The 24,048-nt window shown below is 48.4% G+C and overlaps 2 protein-coding genes across 2 annotated transcripts in view; one reads left to right on the top strand and one right to left on the bottom strand.

Moving 5' to 3' along the window:
* Window positions 1–11,364, top strand: part of LOC106808037 (ataxin-2-like) — a 26,218-nt gene extending 14,854 nt beyond the window's left edge. Inside the window, exons 6-19 of the mRNA XM_014810586.1 lie at window positions 501–667; window positions 1,092–1,282; window positions 1,826–1,895; window positions 2,241–2,290; window positions 2,425–2,507; window positions 3,142–3,223; window positions 3,376–3,586; window positions 4,547–4,740; window positions 5,966–6,071; window positions 6,397–6,524; window positions 7,184–7,459; window positions 7,745–7,856; window positions 8,544–8,635; window positions 9,581–11,364. Of these exons, the coding sequence (XP_014666072.1) occupies window positions 501–667; window positions 1,092–1,282; window positions 1,826–1,895; window positions 2,241–2,290; window positions 2,425–2,507; window positions 3,142–3,223; window positions 3,376–3,586; window positions 4,547–4,740; window positions 5,966–6,071; window positions 6,397–6,524; window positions 7,184–7,459; window positions 7,745–7,856; window positions 8,544–8,596 (1,723 nt within the window). The 3' untranslated portion in view covers window positions 8,597–8,635; window positions 9,581–11,364. The remainder of the gene's footprint in view (window positions 1–500; window positions 668–1,091; window positions 1,283–1,825; window positions 1,896–2,240; window positions 2,291–2,424; window positions 2,508–3,141; window positions 3,224–3,375; window positions 3,587–4,546; window positions 4,741–5,965; window positions 6,072–6,396; window positions 6,525–7,183; window positions 7,460–7,744; window positions 7,857–8,543; window positions 8,636–9,580) is intronic.
* Window positions 11,365–11,419: 55 nt separating this feature from the next.
* The window catches only part of LOC106808050, a 24,046-nt gene continuing 11,417 nt past the window's right edge, over window positions 11,420–24,048 (bottom strand). Inside the window, exons 5-8 of the mRNA XM_014810606.1 lie at window positions 23,628–23,750; window positions 23,260–23,358; window positions 14,002–14,221; window positions 11,420–13,459 (exon numbers count right to left, since the gene is read on the bottom strand). Coding sequence (XP_014666092.1) covers window positions 13,362–13,459; window positions 14,002–14,221; window positions 23,260–23,358; window positions 23,628–23,750 — 540 coding nt within the window. The 3' untranslated portion in view covers window positions 11,420–13,361. The remainder of the gene's footprint in view (window positions 13,460–14,001; window positions 14,222–23,259; window positions 23,359–23,627; window positions 23,751–24,048) is intronic.

Below are 24,048 nucleotides of genomic sequence, written 5' to 3'. Positions count from 1 at the left end.
TAGCTAGTATAGCGCTGCTCCCTGGTAGCTAGCTAGTATATCTCCCTGGTAGCTAGTTAGTATTTGCTCACCGGTAGGTGTAACCGCTAGCTAACACTCCCTGGTAGCTAGCTAGAATAACTCTGTGGTAGCTAGTTAATATAATTCCCTGGTAGCTAGCTAGTATATCGCCCTGGTAGCTAGCTAGTATATTGCTGCTCCCTGGTAGCTAGCTAGTATAGCTCCCTGGTAGCTAGCTAGTATATCTCCCTGGTAGCTAGTTAGTATTTGCTCACCGGTAGGTGTAACCGCTAGCTAACGTTCCCTGGTAGCTAGCTAAAATAACTCCCTGGTAGCTAGCTAGTATAATTCCCTGGTAGCTAGCAAGTATTCAATCGCCGGTGGGTCTAACCACTAGTTATCACTCCCCAGTATAGTTCCATGGTAACTACATAGCATCCATCGGCGCTCGTTTTGCTGAGGTTAACGTGTCATGACTGTCATCTATTCCCACGTTGCAGGTACCCGCTGCCCGTCGTGCGGCAGCGGCAGGCGGGCCGGCCGACAAACCTGCGCACGACGCCACCGCCGTCGGCTGTGTCCCCCGCGAGGCAGCACCCGCCGCACCTAGCCACACACGCTGCCTCCCCAGTGCCGATGGAGGATGCTGAGGCTAAGATCAATCAAGGTGGGAGGCTGTGACGTGCGCGCACCCTCACGGGGGACGCCTCATACACCGCATTGACCGCAAAATTTTCCAATCTTTTGGGGGAGGAGGGGTTTTGGGCCGTTCTTAAGCCCCATACAGACCGCAAAATCTCAAATTTGAATTAAAAATTTTGGGGGGTTTGCGCCATTATTAAAGGCGTGCGTTGTCGTCAGTAGTTCTCTGTTGAGTGGCAGCGGGGTCGGGAGTCTGCGTTTCACCTGACGGGTCTCTCCTGAGCCTGGCAAAACATGTGAAGCACTTGCTAAGCAGAAGATGGGAAGCTAGTTCTCTTGTTAAAGCTAGACACTAATACTGGCACTGAAACTCGCCCCTGTCGGATGCGGCCCTCATTCGAGCGGGCGTTTCCGCGCGCGTGTGAATTGAATGGTGCTTGTCGCTGCAGAGAAAATGGAGAAGGACGAGAAGGGGCGGCCAGGCTCGCGGGATCGAGTCGAGAAGCCCCCCACACAGCCTCCTCCGCAGCAGCAGATGCCTCCCCAGCAACCTCAGCAGCAGCAGCAGCAGCAACCTCTGCCACAGAGGGAGCCACGTGTCACACGAGACGAGAGGAATGAAGAAAAGCAGGCACAGCAGGTGAGACAGCATGATGATCCGACAACTTCGTCTTCCCAACCCCTCAATAGCCTCCCCCCCCCCTGTCCCTCTCTCTCTCACTTTCTATCTATCTATCTCTTGCTTCCTCCCTCTCTCTCTCTCTCTTTCGCTCCCCCTCTATCTTTTTCTCTTTCTCCTTGCCAAAGTCCACCATCTCTCTCTCTCTCTCTCTCTCTCTCTCTCTCTCTCTCTCTCTCCTCCTCCTCCTCTCTTCTCTTGCCTCTCTCCATCTCTCTCTCATCTCATCTCTCTCTCCTCTCTTCTCTCTCTTTCTTCTCTCTCTCTCTCTCTCTCTCTCTCTCTGCCTCTCTCGCTCTATCTTTCTATTTCTCTCCTTGCCAGTGTCCACCCCCTCTCTCTCTATCGGTGGCTTGCTCTCTCCCACTACTCTGTCTCGCTTTCTCTCTCTGTCTCTTTTGGCACCGTTTCTCTAACTCCTTATTATGTTGTGCTTTTCATGAGCCTCCTCTTCCTATCCAGTCTATGTTTGGTGTGGTAATTCTGTATATTTGCTGACTGTAGGATGCATCCGCTAAGGCCAATTCAACACCACAAGCGCCCAAGAGTCCAGATGCCAATAAACAGGGCAAAGGTAAGATTGCGAATGGCATTTCGATCAGGGAGAGACACGACATAACTGAGAAACCGGGGACCGACAGTAGTTAGGGGGCGCGTATAAGATCCGGGTCTATTTTCCTATAGCTGCTCCAGTGACCTTGACCTACTTTGAGTGACCAATGTGTTGAGGTGTGTTGAGGTCAACAACCAGTTGACCTCGAACTGGGTTTGCAAAAGGGTTTCACAGTTGTTTAGTGCATGTCACTATGGTCGGAAGCCAATAAATGGAATCCTTTGACGCAGCTGAATGGTTGCTGTCCGTATTCGCCACCTGAATATTTAACTACAGCGCTTCGTTCAAATTTTGCTTTTTTTTCAGGACGAGATGAGCAAATAGCAGAATTAAAAAGGTTTAGCACGGAATTCAAGGTGAGTTGTGAACTGTGAAGCAGTGAGCTGTATGCCTGCTCGCGCTGGCTGGAGAGACAAAGGGAAGTGTAGTGCACGGAAGAAAGCCCTAGTATCTGCTAGACGGTGAAACGTACGTCATTTTTGCGTTTCAGTTGTCGGAGGAGGGCAAGGAGAAGGCAGCGGAGGCGGCGGCGGCCGAAGAAAGGTCCCAAGATACCACTCCTAAAGGCACAGAGTAAGTGGCAGAGACTTGGCGGTGAATGATTCTCCAATCATTCTCGTAATGAAGCGAGCACGTTTCTCTCACATGTCCCTCCTGCACCCCACAGTGCAGTACGTACATGTCAGGGTTTCTTCTGAGGGGAAATTAGACAAAGGAGGTAATGGCCAGTTTTTTGAAAAAAAGGCGCATGATGGATTCAAAGGCGTGCCGTACAGTAGGCATGCATGCAAACGTTGCAGGCGGATGCGGGGGGGAGAGAGGGAGAGCTGGGGGGGGGGATTTTTGGGAGTCTCCCCCAGCAAAATTTTTAAAATTTTAATGTCTTAGACTGCATTTGAGGCACCTTGAAACAATTTTCACAACGGCGATGTTAAATTTGACAATGGCGGTGCGCCACTGTGCCTCTTATGTATAAGAAACCCTGCATGTATGCCTAGAACTGCGTCACAAACGTACATGCAGGCGTGAGCCTCGATTTGTATCGCTTCCTGCTCATCCAGCAGTTTCCAGTGATTTGTGAAATGTGTGCCAGTCCACCGTGAACAAGGACGGTGCATGCCTGCTCGCTGCAGACTTTGTGGCGGTACCATTCCGCCACGACTGTGGGTTGTGCCGCATAATAATTCACATACCTTGTCTCTTCTAGAACGTTAAAGAAGTCCGTGTTGAACCCAAATGCGAAAGAGTTTACTCTAAATCCGAATGCGAAGGAGTTTGTCTTTGCACCCGTGAGTATACGCACCGTGCGTCACCGTGTCACGCGCCACCTATCTCCGCACACAAGGAAGTGCTGAGAAGCAACAGCATGTTGAACACGCGAGAAGCTCGGAATGTCGAGCCCTCGTTAACGCCGCTCTCTTGTTTTTTTCCCCACTCGCAGAAGCAGCCTCCGCCACCGATCCCGACTCCTCCGCTGCGGCCGCAGGCGCAGAGTCCTGTGATTGCGTCGCCGCATGCGAACATGTACGTTCAGGGGCCGGGCCAGGCCGGCCACATGGTTCAGCCATACATCCTAGCGCCGAACGCGATGCATCAGGCGAATATCGCCAACCAGCAGTATCTCAGCAACTCGGCGCCGAGGATGCGCAAGTGTGAGTCACCGCCGCAGTGTAGTCGCTCCTCTCGCCTCTGCCGCCAACGTCTGCTCTTTTGTTGCCTCTTTTGCGCAACTTTTTTTGTTCTACTGCGCAACTTTTGTGTGACTCTTGCTCTGCCGCGTTGTTCCTGTGTCCGTGCGCAGCCCTGCAAGGTCTAGTTTAAGAGAGGTTCCCAGTCTCGAGTTGGTGCACGGGACTGGTTCGACCGTCCTATCTGCTGGTGTGCACTTGATACGAATTTGTTTCTGACAATGGCAGTAGAAGTGACTACTGTGTTACAACATCGGGAGGGTAGGGGGAAGGATGATGACCTCACCATGTAGAACTACCCTCCCGTCACTGTACTAAAACAACACGGTTGCTGACATCCTATGCTCCACAAGGGGCCGGAAGGGAAGAGTTGAACACCCACTAACCTAGTTTTACAAAGACGATTTTTGTAATGCGATAGGCTCAGGCTACAAGAATGCGCGTGCCTGCCGTCTGGTTTTTACTCGGGTTCAGTAATAGCGTGTTTGTGTAGGAATGCCTTCGTCAGCACGATTTTCATTGTTTTGTAGTCGGGGTTGACTTAAGTGGCCTGATTCTGGCATGGCTTCTTTGACAGCTTTGCCACTCTCGTACACAGAGATGTCCAATGAATGCTGCCTCCCTATCTCGCACATGCACGCACACAGCCATGTCTGACAATGTTGGATCTCTTTGTCGCACACGGCCGTGCATAACCAAAATGCTCTCGCATTCTCACACACGTATATATCGCAGCCTAACTAAGATCGGTTTTCTCTTGCACAGAACCATGCATTCTATCACGTTGCACTTTCTCGCGGACAACACATATCCGTGCGTAACCGAGGTATTTTCTCTCTCTTGCACACAACCCTGCCTAACCTAGGTATTTTCTGCCTCGTGCACAGCCAAACCTAACCAAGATGTTTTCTCTCTCGCACGCAGCCATGCCTAACCAGGGTTACCGGACGGACCACACACCACCGTCAGCGCAGGCAGCCGCTGGCGCCCCCATACTTGCCCCGGCGACATTCACGGCCAACCCTGCGCAGTTTCAGCAGCAGCCTCAGGGTATGGGCGCCATCCCGGGGCATGGGGTGCCGCAGCAATACCACCTGCAATATCCCGGAGCTGCCGCCGTAAGTAAGATGATCCACCACCAGCGCCCAACCTTACCTACTAACATACCCTCAGTAAGTATGAGAGCATGTGTCGGTCGTTAGCGCGCGAGGCTCGCCCATAGCCGTCCCCGCCTCACCCTCGTCGCCGCCCTCGTAGAGCCGTGATCCTCACACACTCGTAGCCACGCTCCTGTAAGTACCCTCGACGATGCTCGCCCGTTGTTGGCACCTTTAAAGCGGCATTGCGCACGCGCGAAGCAGAGACATGGAGTTTGCCCGAGCTCGTCGAGCGTCAATCTTATTTTGTATGATCACGACGGTGTTGTGCAATACACAGGAGTACTTGCATACTTTTAATAAAAATGCATAAAGTGCTGAAAGTATTAATGCGTTGAGCACACTTGCCAGCTGGTGGGGTAAAAAAAACTACTGTGTCGAGTTCGTTGGACGATGCGTGGTGAGGCGTTGGATCTGAGTCCAAAACAGGGCGGTTGCGAGGCAATTGCGAAGTTTGTTTGTGTGTCATATACGTTCGTAATGACGACTACATACATTCAGGAAGCTCAGGTCGGGCAATTTCGACGTGTTTGTCTCGGTGTGGAATGCCAATTTAACATCGTGCTCCTGTTACTGTCCTTCTGTAGCTCTCCGCTTTCCGCTTCTTCCTGATGGGCCTAATATCTGAACAGCTGAGCGCAGTTATGACGTGCAGTCAGTACATGCAGCATGAGCCGTGCTATACGCAGCAAAGCATGACTACTTGTCATTGTGTGTAGCTAGAATCGCTCGCAATATAGTAATTTTTCATTTCAAATGGACTGCCCCTATGGCATGTTAGGGGTGCTGCTACTGCAGCGATCATGTGTTATGGTACGATTGTCACTATCGTGTTTATAAGATGCGTTGAGCTGGAAGTGTTCGAGTGTTGATCTGAAATGAAAGATTGGCAATCTTTTTAAATGTCGATTTCAGTCGTGTATTTAATGTTGCTGCCATTGATTAAGCATAAGTTGGGTGCATGCTTGCATGCCTGTGCGTGTGCATGTGTAGTGTATGCGCGTGTGTACTTACTGGAACAGTTTTGTACAAACATGTTAAAGCTCAAAACATCGACTGCCATTGCTATCAGAAATAGGTTTTTAGTAAAAAGAATGTGCAGTTTTACACAGTGTGAGGTGTCTGTATTGCGTATACTTGTTACTTCGCGTGTTCTATGGGGAATCGTAAATTGTTTGCACTACAGATGTACTCGCACATGCGGATGATGGGGCCTGGTCACCAGATGATGGTGCCTACGTCTCAGCAGGGCAATGCACCTGACATGCCACAGATGGCCCATCCACTTTACAGTAAGTGTCCGTTACTAATGACTCACAACACCTCTTACACCACCTGTTGTACATCTTTGTTGTTTCTGTCTCTTTCTCTCTCTCTCGCTTTCTCTCTCTCTCTCTCTTTCTCTCTCTCTCGCTCTCGCTCGCTCTCTCTCTCTCTTTCTTTCTTTCTCTGTGTCTGCCAGCCCCACTTTCAACAATCTTTGAGTTTTGCTCCCCTTCTCTCTCGCTTCTTCACCATGTTCTTGCTCTTTTATCTAGTGCTATATTATCTTCAGTGTTAAACATGTCATATTTATGTGTGTACCTAGAGATATTGAGCACGTGTTTACCGTTACAGTGCCGGCGGGTGTGCCAACGCATATGCATCCCAATCAGATGGGCCCATCGCAACCCCTGCCGTCTGTATCCATTACGCAGGGCCAGACGAACCCTAGTCCCATTCAATCGCAGGCTCCTAACCAACAGGTACGTACAGACGCTTCATTCAAACTATTTTTTTTCTATTGTAATTTCATTGCTCTTTTAATTCTATTTTCAAACGGGCGAGTTTGTCTTTCGAATATAAATTAGCGCTCTACCGATTAACACCAGCACGAAACCTGCACATTGTCAAATCAGTTGCTTGGTCGTTGTAAACGCGAGCGGCGGGTATCGACGCGGCGTGTGCTGTAAAGCATGCGGCGCTCGGTAACCGTGGCGACGGCGGCCGCTTCTGAGCGTTTGCGTGCGGTGTACGGTAACCGTGGCGACGACGGCCGCTCCTGAGCGTTTGCATTAGCGTACGGTAACCGTGGCGACGGCGGCCGCTCCTGAGCGTTTGCGTGCGGCGCTCGGTAACCGTGGCGACGGCGGCTGCTCCTGAGCGTTTGCGTGCGCGCTCAGTAACCGTGGCGACGGCGGCCGCTCCTGAGCGTTTGTGTGCGGCGCTCGGTAACCGTGGCGACGGCGGCCGCTCCTGAGCGTTCGCGTGGGGCGCTCGGTAACCGTGGCGACGGCGGTCGCTCCTGAGCGTTTGCGTGCAGCGTACGGTAACCGTGGCGACGGTGGCCGCTCCTGAGCGTTTGCATGCGGCGTACGGTAACCGTGGCAACGGCGGCCGCTCCTGAGCATTTACGTGCTTGCAGGCTCAACAGTATGGCAACGCGCAGCAGCCGCAGATGATGTATCCCGGTCAGATGGGCCAGCCGCCGCTGCAACCTAGTCCGCATCCACCGACGTCACCGCAGCCGATGCACGGCAACGGCATGTCGGGATCGTACACGGCGTCGCAGGGGCAGCAGCTGAACGCGCCGCCGAACCAGACCGGCGGGCAGGGGACGCAGCACCAGGGCGGCTACGCGCCCATCATCATGGTGCCGCAGGGACCCATGCCGCAGATGCAGGGCCAGCCGCACTTCCAGGTGAGAGTGACAGCCGCAGCGCGATGATGTGGTCGGGTCTGCTAGAGATATCTTACCCGATGTGGAGCGTGTTCGTGTGCGTGCGTGCGTGTGTGCGTATGTGTGTGCTCGTGCGCATGCATGCATATTTACACGTATAGCGATTTTAATACTGTATGGCTGTACGTAATAGTGATTTTGCCTTTCTTTGAATTGCTTTGAAATTATTACCGTGAAATGTGGAATTTTGGCTCTGTTCGTTGTTCTGTAGTCTGTGTTTACAACAGTTGTTTGTGTTATCTGCAGATCCCTGCTCACCCGCACCTGATCCAGCCGCATTCTGGCGTGGCAGCGATAACCGTCTCGACGCCCACCTACGCAAACCCGCAGATGACCCCGTATTACTACCCACACCCCAGTGAGTACCTAGCGCACGTCGGGCTCGTGGGGCGGGGCGATCTCGTGATACACGATACGGCGCGGGCGGAGGGGGTAGAAGTTGCAGAACATGTACGACGCCTTGCAAAGATGGACAAGGCACTCGAGGTGTCTTAGGGATGGAATAAAGCTCGGGGGGGCTGGAGTCGACATGCTGGTAGGGTTAGCTCCGGTGTGCGAGTCACGCTTCCTGGTAACAGAGAGACTACGAGACGTGTGAGTGAGCTCACGGCTGGAAGGTAAGGTTTGCGCCTCGTCAGGGCGGCGGCGTTGCGGGCCACCACGATGTCCCCAGCCGAGATCTACAGCCTACTTGCTCGCTGCGTCCGCATAGCTCCCCCCACGATACCAAGCTCTCTCCTCTGCGCAGTTTTTCCCGCGCTTGGTTAGACGGGCCAGGTCGGGCTTCCGTTTCCTCGGATGCGAGCGAGTCGGTCCGTAACCATGGTAACGGCGCGAGCTAGGTTCTTCGAGAGAGGTTGCGTGAAGAGTTGAAACCGGCCGTGCTTGGCCCGCGCTTTTTCTTCGAGCTTTTGGCGGCTGCGCACGCTTTCGCTTCCTCGCAAGTAGCTGGTCGCCTCGTTATAGTTTCTGTGCGAGTTCCACTGAGATGGGCGCAAGTGTTGCGGGGGCCTTTTCTTTATTTTTATTTTGCGTTTTGCTGTAGACTCGGGACAGGCGCCCCCGATACAAGCCTACCAACACCAGCAGACGCAGTGACTCACTCGGTAGCGAATTTGACGATAAGCTGCGTTGGATGTGAGTAATACTTCCCGAGTCTTGAATTTGTCGTCGTGTGGTCTACTCTGTGGTGCTCTCTTCTCTCTTCTCTTATTTTCTCATCTCTTCTTTTCTCTTCTCTGTTGTGTGTAGGAAGTAGCGACTGTGCTGGTGTGTGTGTCTAACGAGGCACACAAGTAGTGGTTTTTGTGTTCTGTAGATGGTTTCACTGTTTTGTGAGCTAGTCTGTTGGCTATCGGGATGTTACACATTGATTTCTATCCCTCCTAAGCTTTGCATGTGATGCTACATCAATTATGTGTGGGCTAAGCATGTTAGGGGCAGCACCCCTGCTTCGAATTTCTTTTAATCGTGGCCCCACCAGCCAACAAAAGGTGCCTTTTTCGTGAAAAGGTTTTGGAAAAGGCAATGAGAAGTAAAGAACGTGTCCATCTGAGAAAGCAGCTGTGGTTCATGTAACCATGGTTACCAAGGTCTATGTAACCATGTCTGTAAGCAGCAGTGAATCGTGTGGCTTCTGAGAGAATCTAGCAGATGATTAAATTATGTGTGCAAATTTCTGTGTAGGGGCATTTTTTATGGCCACGTTTCGTTGGCTAATATTTATCTGATCTCGCCCTTTCTCTCTACCCCCTCCCCTCTCTTTTCTCTCTCTCTCTCTCTCTCTCTCTCTCTCTCTCTCTCTCTCTCTCACTCTCTCTCTCTCTCTCTCTCTCTCTCTCTCTCTCTCTCTCTCTCTCTCTCTCTCTCTCTCTCTCTCTCTCTCTCTCTCTCTCTCTCTCTCTCTCTCTCTCTCTCTCCTATTGTGCACTTTGTTGTCGTCTGGTGATATGATTATAGTTGTATTCTTTTACATGTGTGTGCGTGGTATGTGTTATGTGTGTATTTGTACATGCCTCTGTGCATGCAGCCAACTGTTTACACAAAGATTTTTACCTTTTTAATTCCCACTTTTGACATTAGGATAAAGTTGATGTGAGCTGGACAGAACAGACGCAGGCTGGTGGCGCCTCCTTCAGCCATTCGCGGAGACACGCAGAACGCGTCCACGATTGCGAGTGACGTCTGTCGCTGTTTGCAGCACCACTTATCGAGAGACTTCTGTCGGCAAAACAAGAAGTGTCCCACATCGCTGCCCCAGTGCAAGAGCCAGAGTAATAGAGTAATATAATATAATAAAAAAGTTGTCTAGATTAAACGGAGAAGTGCTATTTATTGCCAGTCCCTGGAGTGGAGGAGGAGGAGGTGCGCTTCAGGCCCGCTGGGGACTGCAAGAAGCTTGTGGCGTGGCACGGGCGTGGCAGATGAGAGAGAGATCTGTGTAACAGATCTTCACGCAGCGGTGTCGGTGGCGCTGCGTGCGCGTGAGATGGATGTGGCGAAAACAGGAGGTCGAGAAAGATGGCACGCGGATGTGCGATCGGGCCGTGCAGGCGGGAAGGAGTGGACGGCGGCTACGACGACCATGGCGACGGCGGCTACGACGACCATGGCGGCGGCGGCGGCTGCGACAACGACGACGCAGAGACCGCTGCCTTGAGACGACAACAACGTTCCCCCCGACCGTGTCCGCCGGACGAACCTCGCCGAGATCGTAAAGGGTCGAGAGGTCGCGTGATGTGGAAGTCGTGCGAAGGTTGAGAGGTCGCGTGATGCGGAGGTCGTGCGAAGGTTGAGAGGTCGCGTGATGCGGAGGTGATGCAAAGGTCGAGAGGTCATGTGATGCGGAGGTCGTGCAAGGGTCGTGGGGTCACGTGACGCGGAGGTCGTGCGAGGGTCGTGGGGTCACGTGATGCGGAGGTCGTGCGAAGGTCGAGAGGTCGTGCGAGGGTCGAGAGGTCACGTGATGCGGAAGTCGTGCGAAGGTCGAGAAGTCACGTGATGCAGAGGTCGTGCGAGGGTTGAGAGGTCACGTGATGCGAAGGTCGAGAGGTCACGTGATGCGGAGGTCGTGCGAGGGTCGAGAGGTCGCGTGATGCGGAGGTCGTGCGAAGATCGAGAGGTCACGTGATGCGGAGGTTGAGATGTCACATGATGCCGAGATCGTAAAGGGTCGAGAGGTCATGTGGTGCCGAAATCGTAAAGGGTTGAGATGTCACGTGATGTGAGGTCATGTGAGGGTTGAGAGGTCACGTGGCGCGGAGGTTACGCGAGGATCAAGACGGAGGTCGCGTGAGGGTCAGGGTCACACCCTGCGTAGGTCGGCGAGTCGTGTGCGGCCGGGGTAGTTATGCTGGCGCTTCGGGAGGTGTGGTCCTCCCTGCGGAGGGTGTGGGGCCGAAGTTGATAAAGGTTAGTGAGCAAGGGCGCAGACGATGTGATACAACCTCTACCGTGCTGAACCCTGGTGGCTGCGTCGCGTAACTAGGTCAACTCTCGGGGAAATTATGTAGGCCTTCCCTCTGCCAGAGGGCGCTGCCGTTCCTGTGGCGCAGAAACGCTCTTGCTGTAGTAGCTGGCTCGGCTGCCTCCCTTTTAATATAAGCGCAGTCGGAAAACTCCGTTTGTGTGTATCAGGCCCAAACGATGCTGAGAGTATCGCCGAGTAATATTGTTTTTAGTGGCAGCAACATTTGTAAAAATTGATTTCTTTAAACCGGAAAAGCTCAGTCTCTTTTTTTGCACAGAAATTGTGCTGAGTGCAGTGCCTCCACCTGGTGGTGGTAAAAGACAACTTTGTAGATGGATTTATTAATGCGATGGAAAAAATAAAACAAAAAATTTACTATAAATTCATGGTCTTTGAATATTTCTTCTGTTTTTTTTCTATGGAAACTGGTTATTTAAAGTCAAGTAAACAAGTTGTTTATCATATCTTTTATTAATACAAAAAATAACAAACCTGGTTAAAACGTATGGAATGAAGTAATGTTAGCCAATAACATGTATGTTGACAGTTAGTGAGTGATACAATTACGTATAGGCAGAGTGACATTTGTTCAATGAAATGCTAATTTAATGTGTGAAAATGAACAGTGGAATAAATAATGTGTGAAATAATGAAATATTTACAAAGTGCAAAACAATGACACCTTGACCGACAGCATAACAATCTAACGTGAACTTTATCGTAGGCGGTAAACGCTTGCTCTAACAATTGTCGAAAATGAAGTTTAACAACAGATAAATGTTAGAAGTGTCAGATAAGATGGAGCATTCGACCGCTTCTCATGACGATGACGTTGATGACACAATAGACCACATAAGCAGTTTTACCCGTATCCTACTATACGATCGCGTATATTACTATGACATTCAGCGCGGATGATTCAAGGGGGAATCGAACGTCGTGGGGGAGGGGTCAGAGATGAAGGTCATTTGAAGGTCGTGCTGATTTCATGGTGAGGACACAGTAGCAGCTACGAGCTGCAGCTGCCGGTGGTTTCAATAAGTACTCTGTGGTGTGTTAGAGGGGAGGAATCGCAGGCTTGTGCTCTCTCGTGCACCTTACAGTAACTTGTTGTTGGAAGGCGGCTGGGTTAAATTGGCATGCGTGATCACGCCGTACTTACAGCAATCTAACTTGTAGAGGGACGAGAATGATTGAAGTATTGGGAGTATTAAAGTATACTAGTAAAAGTGGGGTATTGGAGAGAAAGGTGGCAAATAGGCATATTGAAAAAGAGATGGATAATAGGGGTATTGTGGTAATATAGAGGAATTGGAAAGGAAGATGGTTAATAGGGCCATTGTGGTAATATCGGGGGAATGGAAAGAGAGGTGGTTAATTGGAGCATCGTTGTAATATCGGGGTACTGGAAAGAGAGGTGGTTAATTGGAGCATCGTTGTAATGTAGAGGTACTGGAGAGAGAGGTGGTTAATTGGAGCATAGTTGTAATATCGTGGTACTGCAAAGAGAGGTGGTTAATTGGGGTATTGTGGTAATATAGAGGAACTGGAAAGGAAGGTGGTTAATAGGGCCATTGTGGTAATATCGGGGGAATGGAAAGAGAGGTGGTTAATTGGAGCATCGTTGTAATATCGGGGTACTGGAAAGAGAGGTGGTTAATTGGAGCATCGTTGTAATGTAGAGGTACTGGGGAGAGAGGTGGTTAATTGGAGCATCGTTGTAATGTAGAGGTACTGGGGAGAGAGGTGGTTAATTGGAGCATCGTTGTAATGTAGAGGTACTGGGGAGAGAGGTGGTTAATTGGAGCATAGTTGTAATATCGGGGTACTGGAAAGAGAGGTGGTTAATTGGGGTATTGTGGTAATATAGAGGAACTGGAAAGGAAGGTGGTTAATAGGGCCATTGTGGTAATATCAAGGGAATGGAAAGAGAGGTGGTTAATTGGAGCATCGTTGTAATGTAGAGGTACTGGGGAGAGAGGTGGTTAATTGGAGCATCGTTGTAATGTAGAGGTACTGGGGAGAGAGGTGGTTAATATGGGTATTGTGGTAATATCGGGGTACTGGAAAGAGAGGTGGTTAATTGGAGCATCGTGTTAATATAAACGTACTGGAAAGAGAGGTGGTAAATAGGCGTATGTGGTTAATAAGACGAAGAGCAGCGAGATCAAAGGGGGAAGGTGAATGATGGACAGTGGTGTGGGTACGGCTTAGCTGTTCATCTAGGGCTAGCGCGTTTACAGAGTGTTGAAGGGCCGCGAACCATCGGGACTGCCCGTGTACGGGTAGAACGGAGGGCACGCGTCTGCGCATGTCTCGATGTAGCGCTCCCCCTGGTGGTCGATGTCGTTGGGATGCAGCGTGATGTTGTAGTAGACGCACGTGAGGCCGGAGTCACAGAGCGGCTCCCGATCCGTCAGCGGCGGACACTGCCACGGCAGAAAGTTGGCGGCGTTGGCGGCCGACGTGGGGTTCATCACCCACTGTAGCGCCTGCCGAGAACATATATATCGTTAGGTATAGGCACGGCTAATCGTATTTGCTCATCACTAACGGCATTATAGTAACTACTAACTAGGGGACGAAGGCGGGGCCATTTCTAGTTTCTCATGTGCAAAAAACAATATTCCCTATCGGGTAATATATATATATTATATATATATATATATATATATATATATATATATTATATATATATATATATTATAGTAGAAAAGTTCTTTGGTTGCATAAAGTATAATCCGACATTTAGTTTTACACAAGCGCTTTCATCTTTATAGAATATTCAGATGCATGATATCAGGAGTAGATAATAGAAGACTATCTTCTATTATCTACTCCTGATGATATATATATATACATATATATCTTCAGTGATATATATAATATTGCTAGAAAAATAGAATAGGGTGTTACATCTTAATATAATATATATATAATTAAATAAAATATATATAATATATATATTTATTTAATTATTTATTCATGTATTTATTTATTTACTTATACTGCCCGGGCCAGCAATCACTCTCACCTGCTCCACCGTGACGAACCACACCTCCGGTTGAGCGCCATCTGTTAGCATGTCGAGGAATTCCTGCATCGCTTCCAGGTTGTAGTGTGCCTCGTAGAACCAGCGCGGACGCAGTATGAGCTGCATCGGAGCGCGGTTCGTCACGTAGTGGCGCGCAAAGTTCGCCATTAGCAGCTCGAGCGCCCTTCCTCCTTGTTGTCGGGAAGAGGCACTGGTCGACCTGGTCGAGAGAAGGAAAGAGAAGATGTAGCGTGTCAGCGCAGGAGCTGGGAGGAGGGAGAGGACGAGTGGAAGGAGGAGGAGGAAGTGAAGGAGGACGCGAATGAAGGGGAGGAGGAGGAGGGGGGGGAGGATGCGGGAAGGACAAGAAGGAGGAGGAAGAGGAAGGGGAAGAGGTGGACGTGGAGGACAAGAAGGAGGAGGAGGTGGAGGGGAGGACAAGAAGGAGGAGGAGGAGTACGAGGAGAAGGAAGATTATGACGAGGAGGACGACGACGACGAGGAGGAGGAGGAGGTGGTGGAAGGTGGAAAGAGAAACCAATCTTTCACTGCACAGCCGATGGTAGAAGGTGAAACAAGAGGGAGTAAGCTAGCGAGACACCCTGTGTTACCCCATGAGTTACGCGTTATGTGTTACGCGTTATGTGTTATGCCTTATGCCTTATGCGTTATGTGTTTATGCGTTATGTGTTATGCCTTATGCCTTATGCGTTATGTGTTTATGCGTTATGTGTTATGTGTTATGTTTTATGCGTTATGTGTTATGCGTTATGTGTTATGCCTTATGCGTTATGTGTTATGTGTTTATGCGGTATGTGTTATGCCTTATGCGTTATGCGTTAGGTGTTATGCGTTTATATTTGATGTGTTTTGTCCTCCTGGCTTACGATAAATAGTTTCTTCTTGTTCGATGTCGCAGCGATCACATATTTCTGTTGTCATGACTACGTACTGAATGCGATGTAATTTTGGATACAATATGGACGGCTGGGCGTGTGGGGGAGCCGTTCTGCCCTGCCTACCTGGTTGCACTTCCATCCCATCTTGTCGAATGGTCAACGATGGGTACTTCCCAGACTCCAGGGAAGGAGCTGTGTGGGCACGGGGGCACGGTGCACTCCTGCAACGTAAGACGTCAAGTTCTGATATAACAGGCTCGTCATAGTTAGCACTGTTTCCCTTCGCCAAAGTAGTTAATTAACTTGTGTTTTATTTATCGATCGGTAAATTAATTAATTAATAATTAATTAACAACTAATTATACACTACTTATTTACTGATTACCTATTAATTATCTACTATTTACTTATTACTTATCTATTGTTTACCTATGTAATGCTTATTATACTGATTATCTACGGCTACTATAGCTGTGCGGTGCGCACCTGTGTGCTCAGGTAGTCGAGCGTGTATGGCCAGAGAGCCGGGTTGTTCTGGATGGTGGGCATCGATGCATCGTAGAGGAAGCCATTCTCCTGCATCATCTTGAACTGCGTGTTGCCTCCCATCTGCAAAAAAATGTTATGAAAGAAATGTTACGGCATTCGATTTATTCCGTTTATCGATACATGGGTACTCGTTCGATCTGAGCAAATCTATCGCGAGAGTTGAGTTTTCGTGGACTTTCGTGGGGTTTTTTCTCGTAGGGAGTTCTTTTGTGGCAATTCTTTCGGACACTCTGGGAAACGTCGCTTTCATTTTCAAGCACTATTCTATAACCACGCGCACGCACGCACGCACGCACACACGCACGCACACACACATACCCACGTACGCACGCACGCACGCACCCACGCACGCATACACACGCACGTACGCACACACACACACGCACACACAGACACACACATACGCACGCACACACACACACACACACACACACACACACACACACACACACACACACACACACACACACACACACACACACACACACACGCACACACAGAGCAGAGGAGAGACGAGAGCAGAGGAGAGAAGAGAGAGAGAGAGAGAAGAGAGAGAGAGAGACGCACACTCGCACGCACACAATTACACAAGATATTCATGAGCCCGGTGTTTCTCGGGGTGGTAGAGTGCAGACAGCGCGTACCTGCAGGTAGGGCGTGCGCATTCCCTTCACGTCCCTCACGTTCACTTTAGCCAGGTTTCTTCAGGATCGTTCTCTCATCTGCCATCTCTTCCGTCCAGTCCCGCAAGGTGGCGTTCGCCACCAATCGGACGGCAGACGCTTGCTGATGGAGTGGGCGGCTGCAGAAGCAATGTTATGTGAGCGCAGGAATTCACGTAGTCACGATCTCATAGCGCAGTAGAAACAGCTGCTGACCGCGAAAAATTCTATGAACGACGAGAATTTTAAAAGGAATGAGGGAGGAAGAAATCCGTACCGTAACCCACACAGTAATGTGGCACCGCTGTAGCAGGGTAATAACAGCTATTACTCTAGCGGAGAAGCTGCCGCGGTTGATGTATCTGTTGGCTGGTGGCGTGTTTTTATTAGCGGCTAAACGTACCGGTGGAATTTTAGCGAACGGCCAGCATAATAACGCCGAATATTAACGAAAGACCAGAGAAGCGGAGAACAACGCTAGGTGGCGTGGGCGTGTGACGAGACGATGTAGGGCGGGATAGTGAAGCCATTTATTTTGTGCGCACTCACTCACTTATTGTCACTTACTCCACTCACACTCTCACTCACTCACTCACTCGCTCGCTCACACGCTTACTCGCTCACTCGCTCACTCACCCACTCACTCACTCGCTCACGCACTCACTCACTCACACACTCACCATCACTCACTCCTTCTCACTCACTCACTCGCACGCACTCACTCACTCACGCACTCACTCACTCACGCACTCACTCGCTCGCTCACTCACTCACTCACCTATTTCATGTCCCTGGTGGTAGAGCGACTGAACGACGGCGTAGTCGGTGTAGTCGTGCGAGACGAGAAGGTTCCTCGGATCGGACAGCCGTTAGGGTGGACCTCGGCTCCCGCCTCCGCTGCGCATTCACCTTCCTGTAGTCAAGAGTAAGATAATAACCCAAGAGTTAGCCAAGAAAATACACATTTTCTCATTAAATTTTGCCACCAATAAAGAAGCAAGTGTATACGTTCCTTAGCTTATTATGACCACTAATCACTTACCTTCGTGGTACTGATATTCGTTTACATATATTTGCTAGCGTATTGCTGTAAATTGTAATCTTGCACGAGTTGAATTCGCAAAATCGACCGGTAAACGTGTAACGTACGTGTCGATAACAATTGCTGTAGTGCAAACACACACAGAAATCATCATATCATCGCTCCTTAGTGATCACCACGTCACACTCATCAGATCGCTAGCGATAACGGTAGTTGAATTTACACTGGTTATCGGCTTTAATAATTGCTTAATAGTTGCGTTAGTGATTTTAATTATGTGAAGTAATAGATCTGCATCATCAGCATCAGCGTCAACAACATCTGTGTAATTGCATCAGCATCAACAACGTCAGAATCAGCGACAGCAACGTCAGCGTCACAACAGCAACAGCCACATAATTAACAGCTTGACGTTGATGCGCCATGATGCCGAGGCGCGCGGGATTGACACTTTGTGTCTTCCAATCACAGCCTACGCCGCACCAGTTTTTTTATATTTATAAAAATGGACCCATTGGACCACCAAATCGCCGATCTCAGGAACTAGGGCTTCTGCTATGTTAGAACGGTTTCCTACGATAGAGTTACCACGTTAAATATACGTTATCCACGCTGTTTAGCGCACTGCGCTACGTACTTCTGTTGCATTTTCGCATCTCTGTAATCATAATAAGCCCCGCCTTCTTCGTTGATGGACATGAATGGGACGTCACCGACGTGACCAGTTACTGTACCTACTGTCTTTCGCCAGCCTGTTTACGTTTTAGAAATAATGAAATGCCCGGCCGATGCATTCGCATCGAAGTGCAAAAATGTTTGGCATTTTCACTCGCTGTCGGAAATGAACGAGTGCGTCATTCATAATATATATGAACATTGAAGTTTTTCTTCAAATTAAATAATTCCGAAAATTCCTAACCGCGCTACTCGATTGTTTTAGCTCATAGCGATCTATAAATAAAACTATTACTAGATATTTACTATTTATAGATCCTATGTTTAGCCAATGAACGTAGCTGTGTGTGTGACGTCTTGCCGCGCGGCCTTATGCTTGGCTTAGCAAGCCTCGAAATGGATATCGGAGGCAGGCACTCGCAACACGCGTGTTTGTTTACATATAGCTTTGTGACGTACGGTGTTCGGGAGTTCTGCGATGATAACCTCGTAATTTCTCAGCATTTCTTAAGGTGCATAGAACATTTACCAATTTAGTGGTGTCAGTTAGTCACGGATATGTCACAGTAATTACTAACCGTATATGTTTCACATACGTTCACCTATTTTGCACACAGGCGGTCGATCATTGTGAAAAATGGTGTGAATATTTATTTTTATTGAGACGGTCCAAGTGCCTGTGCTTTCAACAGTCTTGTACGTCAATGCACGTGCGTCAAGAGCCACAAAACTCAACACAATTTCATCTCTGTTATTGTTGACGCCTGAATGCGTGATTGATCAGGGAGGGGGGTGCATGTAAGAGGGAGACATTTTCTTTGGGGTTCCGAAAAACACAATTCCACTTGACAATTTTATGGGCCATTTCAATTGGAAGCTCTGCATAATGGACCCCCAACAAGCCCTTTGACGGGCTAGTCAAGAAATTCAAAGGTCTGTATATTGCCTCTTATTTAGCCGCCCGATAGTTCTTATTTAGAACAAAGTCTTCATTGTTATCTTCTAAAACTACAGACCATTCGCTGACCGTTGTGGAGACGTGCGCCGGGCCTCGAATTTGGCGCACGTCTCCACTGCGGACAGCGCTTCATACTTGAACATCCCCGCGGTCGCGTGCGCATATCCCGCGAACTGCGCGTCTCATCCGCGCGCAGCGCTCAGGATCAACAGCAAAGCTGTGCCACGCAATCTTGTATTATGTCTCTTTGGATTTCTCACTAACTAACAATGTTTTTTAGTAAACATCTTACATTCATACTACATTTTATCATCCTCGACGTTCGTCGTTCGTGGTTGTTAAGGTTACCCAAACCATTCTATAAATAACTATAGAACAGCAATGCCCCCCCCCGCTTCCCTGATCGCAATTTACCAACTGCCCTCCCGCCTGAGAGGTTGCGCTGACGAAGGTCAAGGAAAACTCAGTGCATGACTGCGACTTACTTGAATATCTGCTGGTAGAGATGGTTGTACTCGCTAAGCCGTATTCCGCCCTCGAACGAGATGATGACCATTTGCGGAGTCTCGCTAGGAAGGAGCCCGCCAGGGATGTCCGTACCCGAGCAGCGGCAGTTTGGCAGACGGCAGCGGTTAGGATCACACATCTCAGCTGCGAATGCAACGTGACATAACAAATATATATATAATATATATAAAATATATATTATAGATATGTTTATTTATTTATTATATATATATATATATATATATATATATATATGTTATAATATTGACATCTTATTCAATTTTTACATGTATATAATTTCCTATATATAAGCATACAGAGAGGTCGACATCTTGCATTCCGGGGTTGGGGTTAACGCTAGCGTAACATAGCGTTAGATGAATTAGGACTGAAAAGCACACACACACACACACAGACACACAACACACACACACACACACACACACACACACACACACACACCCGGCTACTCACCGCAATCTCTCTCGTCCGACCCATCGCGCATTGAGCAAAACCATCGCACGAGCGCCCCCTGGTAGACAAGTGCCATCGTCGCAGAGCAGTGTGAGGCAGTTATCTGAAATGACAAAGTGATGCACTATAGGATCGTCGTATCGTCTATATATAGGAGCTAGGTGCATGAATTTGCGAGTCTGATGCGCGGTGCTTGCTAGCAGCAACGCTCCAACTCTTCCTCCTACATTTCAGCTGGATTTTCAATTAGCAGGCCAGTACTGCGGGGAAAATTACGCCTGCGGTCAACTGCCTCCCCCACAGAATGAGAAAGGGAGAAAGAGAGAGACAGGAGGGAAGCGCGTGCAAGGGAGAAAGATATATTCATATATATATATATATATATATATATATATATATATTCATAATATATAAGCAGGAGTTAAAATGACAAACAATGACAAATATGTGAATATGACAAATATGACAAATATGAAAATAATGACAAACAACTTTTAATACAATTTGTCATTATTAACTCCTGATATAATATATATATATATATATATATATATATATATATATATATGTATATATATATATTCATATATATATATGTATATATATATATTCTATATATATATATACATATATTGATAGAGTAGGAGAGAGAAATAGATGGATAAATATATAGATAGAGTGAGAGAGAGAAAGAGCGAGAGACATGCAGAGAGAGATATAGAGAGGGGGAGAGACGGCTGTGACCTGAAGACCATAAACAGTGAAAAGCCCCGCAGCACGTTACTTTCATCGCAATCGCTAATATAGACACGTACGCATGCACGCCTATCTGCCTAGCTGCTACAATGGAGCGCTTCCTGTTCTAGTAAAACCTGATCTTCGCCCTCTCACTACGCTGCGGGCTGTGTCATCACGCCGCCCAGTCGTAACAAATCTTATAAGTTATATAAGCCATAATATAACCCATATATATATCCCGCGTGCGTTCACTGCTGCACCACACGCGCGCGCGCACACACACACACACACACACGCACACGCACACGCACGACGCACACGCGCACGCGCATCGCACACGCACACGCGCACGCGCACACGCACACGCGCACGCGACACGCAAGCGCGATCACACACACACACACACACACACACACACACAACACACACACACACACCCGCGCGCGCGCGCACGCACGCTGCGCGCGCGGCAGCGCGTATTCCTGCAGCAGACGAACTTACGCTCCGAGGCTCGCGCGCATGCGCGGGTGGAGGCGTGACGGTGGCGCGTGTAATCGCACACACAGCAGGTCGCGTGGGATCATGACCCACGCTTACCGACTAACGCGTGAGCCGTCGACGAAACTGTTGCTTTTATGTGAAGATAAGCGTTTAACCCAGTTAGACGACGTTCTCCTTTCACCCGGTTTCCTTTTTTTCGCGTGATGCGCGAACTGGCGCACGGGAGTGCAATTATGGGATAACCCGCAGCAGCAGAAAACGAAACACAAAGATATAGTGCCAGTTGTGTTGTATCGATTTCTATGTGTTGCCCCCGTGATCCCATATAGAGAACGTTGGGTTGTGCTATTCTACACGGTGACCCCGATAGTGAACGTTATGATACGCCTTACTATTTGTTGCCTGCATGATACCGTATAATGAAGGTTATGCTATCTGGGATTCTGTGTTGTCCTCGTGGTCTTGGTTAGTGAAGGCTGTACTACATGTCTTTCAGTGTTGCTCCCGCGTTGACGCTGTTATATGCCTTTCTGTATATTATCCCATTGAGACTATATAGTGAACTTTGTCTTGTGCCATTCGATATGTGGCCACCGTGATACTATGAAGTGCGCGTTGTGATATGCCTTTTTTATTTCACCCGCGACCATTACGAAACAATTGTATGTCGCACTGTTTCGCCGATGTAGTTTCGCATGTGTTCGTAACTTCGGTCAGCCACGATATGTTCTACGCTTGCGTGCAGCACATGAACTTAGTTTAATATTATGCTTAGATACATTAGTGATATTAACGGGTCACTTGATCTATTATGGCGAAAGGCGCTGCGACACGGCCGCGACAGTGCATTATAGCATTGTGTGTGTTCGCGTAATGACGTGGTTAGAGCGGAATTTATTGCGTGTTTTGAACAACTTTATTGCGTTTAATTTAATCTTTCATTCTCGTTAACCATCCAGCCATAACCACCGCGTATCGTTTACGCTGACTCCATCGTCTCCAAACCGGTTACCTGTGCTGCTCCCCCAGCCCCAGAAAACTTTCGCAAAAGCTCGTGGAGTGTAACTGCAACAGTGTATGGTCGTGACGTAACATCACTACATACCGTTACGATTGTGACGTCGTGGCGGCAGTCTCATATCGCGTTGGCGCCGTGAAACTTTCGCAACAGCTCGCAAGTGTATACGCATCGCCATTTTGTTTTTAATCTTACGTCATTGTGGCCTTCGCTTGACGTTCTTGCCGCGTGTTTGTTTATGCGTGCGTAAAGAACCGGTGACCTGGTGACCTGGTGACTGATGGTGTAACTGTGCGTCCGCTGCCGCGGTCACATGCAATAAGCATCTATAGACGCAGAGAGCGATAAAGAGCGCACGACAACGCGATGTTAATTGGATCTCTCTCTCACTGGCGCGACATCTCAGCTGCCTTCTTAGACCACGATATATATATATATGTGGGACATAAAGAAAGATTGAATAAACTGGTGCATGTTTATTTTGTTATAACTTACTTGGAAGTCCGTATGATTAAATAAACATCAGTTTATAGAATCTTTCTTCATGTTCTAAATCTTTGTACTGATGACATATAGCAGTTTTATACCGCCATTTCCTTTATTCTACTTCTACTCTCGCCCCCCTCTCCTTCTCTCGCTCTGTGTATATATATATATATATACGTAGTCTAAATTATGGTAACCCAGTTTTACAAGTATTTAGGGTGGAATGATTATGACTCTTTTGGCCGGAATTCACTTTCAGGTGAAATGATGATGATACAATCAGTAGGTGCTTTGACGTCGGCTGTTTATTTTTTTTCCAGCGGCACCCTACCTTCTTCTCATCCTCCTCTAACTCGGCACCACGGCGATAACAATGGTGGCATTGAGAAAGAGCAGAAGCACGGTTAACTAAGGACGTGGGTTGGGTCAGCGCAGTCAAGATTCTGACCGAGAATCTAGTTCACTGACACAACCCTTGCCGACCCACACATCAACACACTCACACACACACGCGCACACACACACGCACTTATGTGTTATGCCTTATGAGTTATGCGTTAGGTGTTATGCGTTTATATTTGATGTGTTTTGTTATGTGTTACCTCCTGGCTTACGATAAATAGTTTCTTCTTGTTCGATGTCGCAGCGATCACATATTTCTGTTGTCATGACTACGTACTGAATGCGATGTAATTTTGGATACAATATGGACGGCTGGGCGTGTGGGGGAGCCGTTCTGCCCTGCCTACCTGGTTGCACTTCCATCCCATCTTGTCGAATAGGTCAACGATGGGTACTTCCCAGACTCCAGGGAAGGAGCTGTGTGGGCACGGGGGCACGGTGCACTCCTGCAACGTAAGACGTCAAGTTCTGATATAACAGGCTCGTCATAGTTATAGCACTGTTTCCCTTCGCCAAAGTAGTTAATTAACTTGTGTTTTATTTATTGATCGGTAAATTAATTAATTAATTAATTAATTAATCAGACTAATTATAACACTACTTATTTACTGATTACCTATTAATTATCTACTATTTACTTATTACTTATCTATTGTTTACCTATGTAATGCTTATTATACTGATTATCTACGGCTACTAGCTGTGCGGTGCGCACCTGTGTGCTCAGGTAGTCGAGCGTGTATGGCCAGAGAGCCGGGTTGTTCTGGATGGTGGGCATCGATGCATCGTAGAGGAAGCCATTCTCCTGCATCATCTTGAACTGCGTGTTGCCTCCCATCTGCAAAAAAATGTTATGAAAGAAATGTTACGGCATTCGATTTATTCCGTTTATCGATACATGGGTACTCGTTCGATCTGAGAAAATCTATCGCGAGAGTTGAGTTTTCGTGGACTTTCGTGGTTTTTTTTCTCGTAGGGAGTTCTTTTGTGGCAATTCTTTCGGACACCCTGGGAAACGTCGCTTTCATTTTCAAGCACTATTCTATAACCACGCGCACGCACGCACGTACGCACACACGCACGCACACACACATACACACGCACGCACGCACGCACGCACCCACGCACGCATACAC

Source organism: Priapulus caudatus, unplaced genomic scaffold (assembly GCF_000485595.1).
Source record: "Priapulus caudatus unplaced genomic scaffold, Priapulus_caudatus-5.0.1 Scaffold250, whole genome shotgun sequence".
NCBI lineage: Eukaryota > Metazoa > Priapulida > Priapulimorpha > Priapulimorphida > Priapulidae > Priapulus > Priapulus caudatus.
Note: the sequence above shows the minus strand (reverse complement) of the source record. Positions and strands in the feature narration are given on the sequence as shown.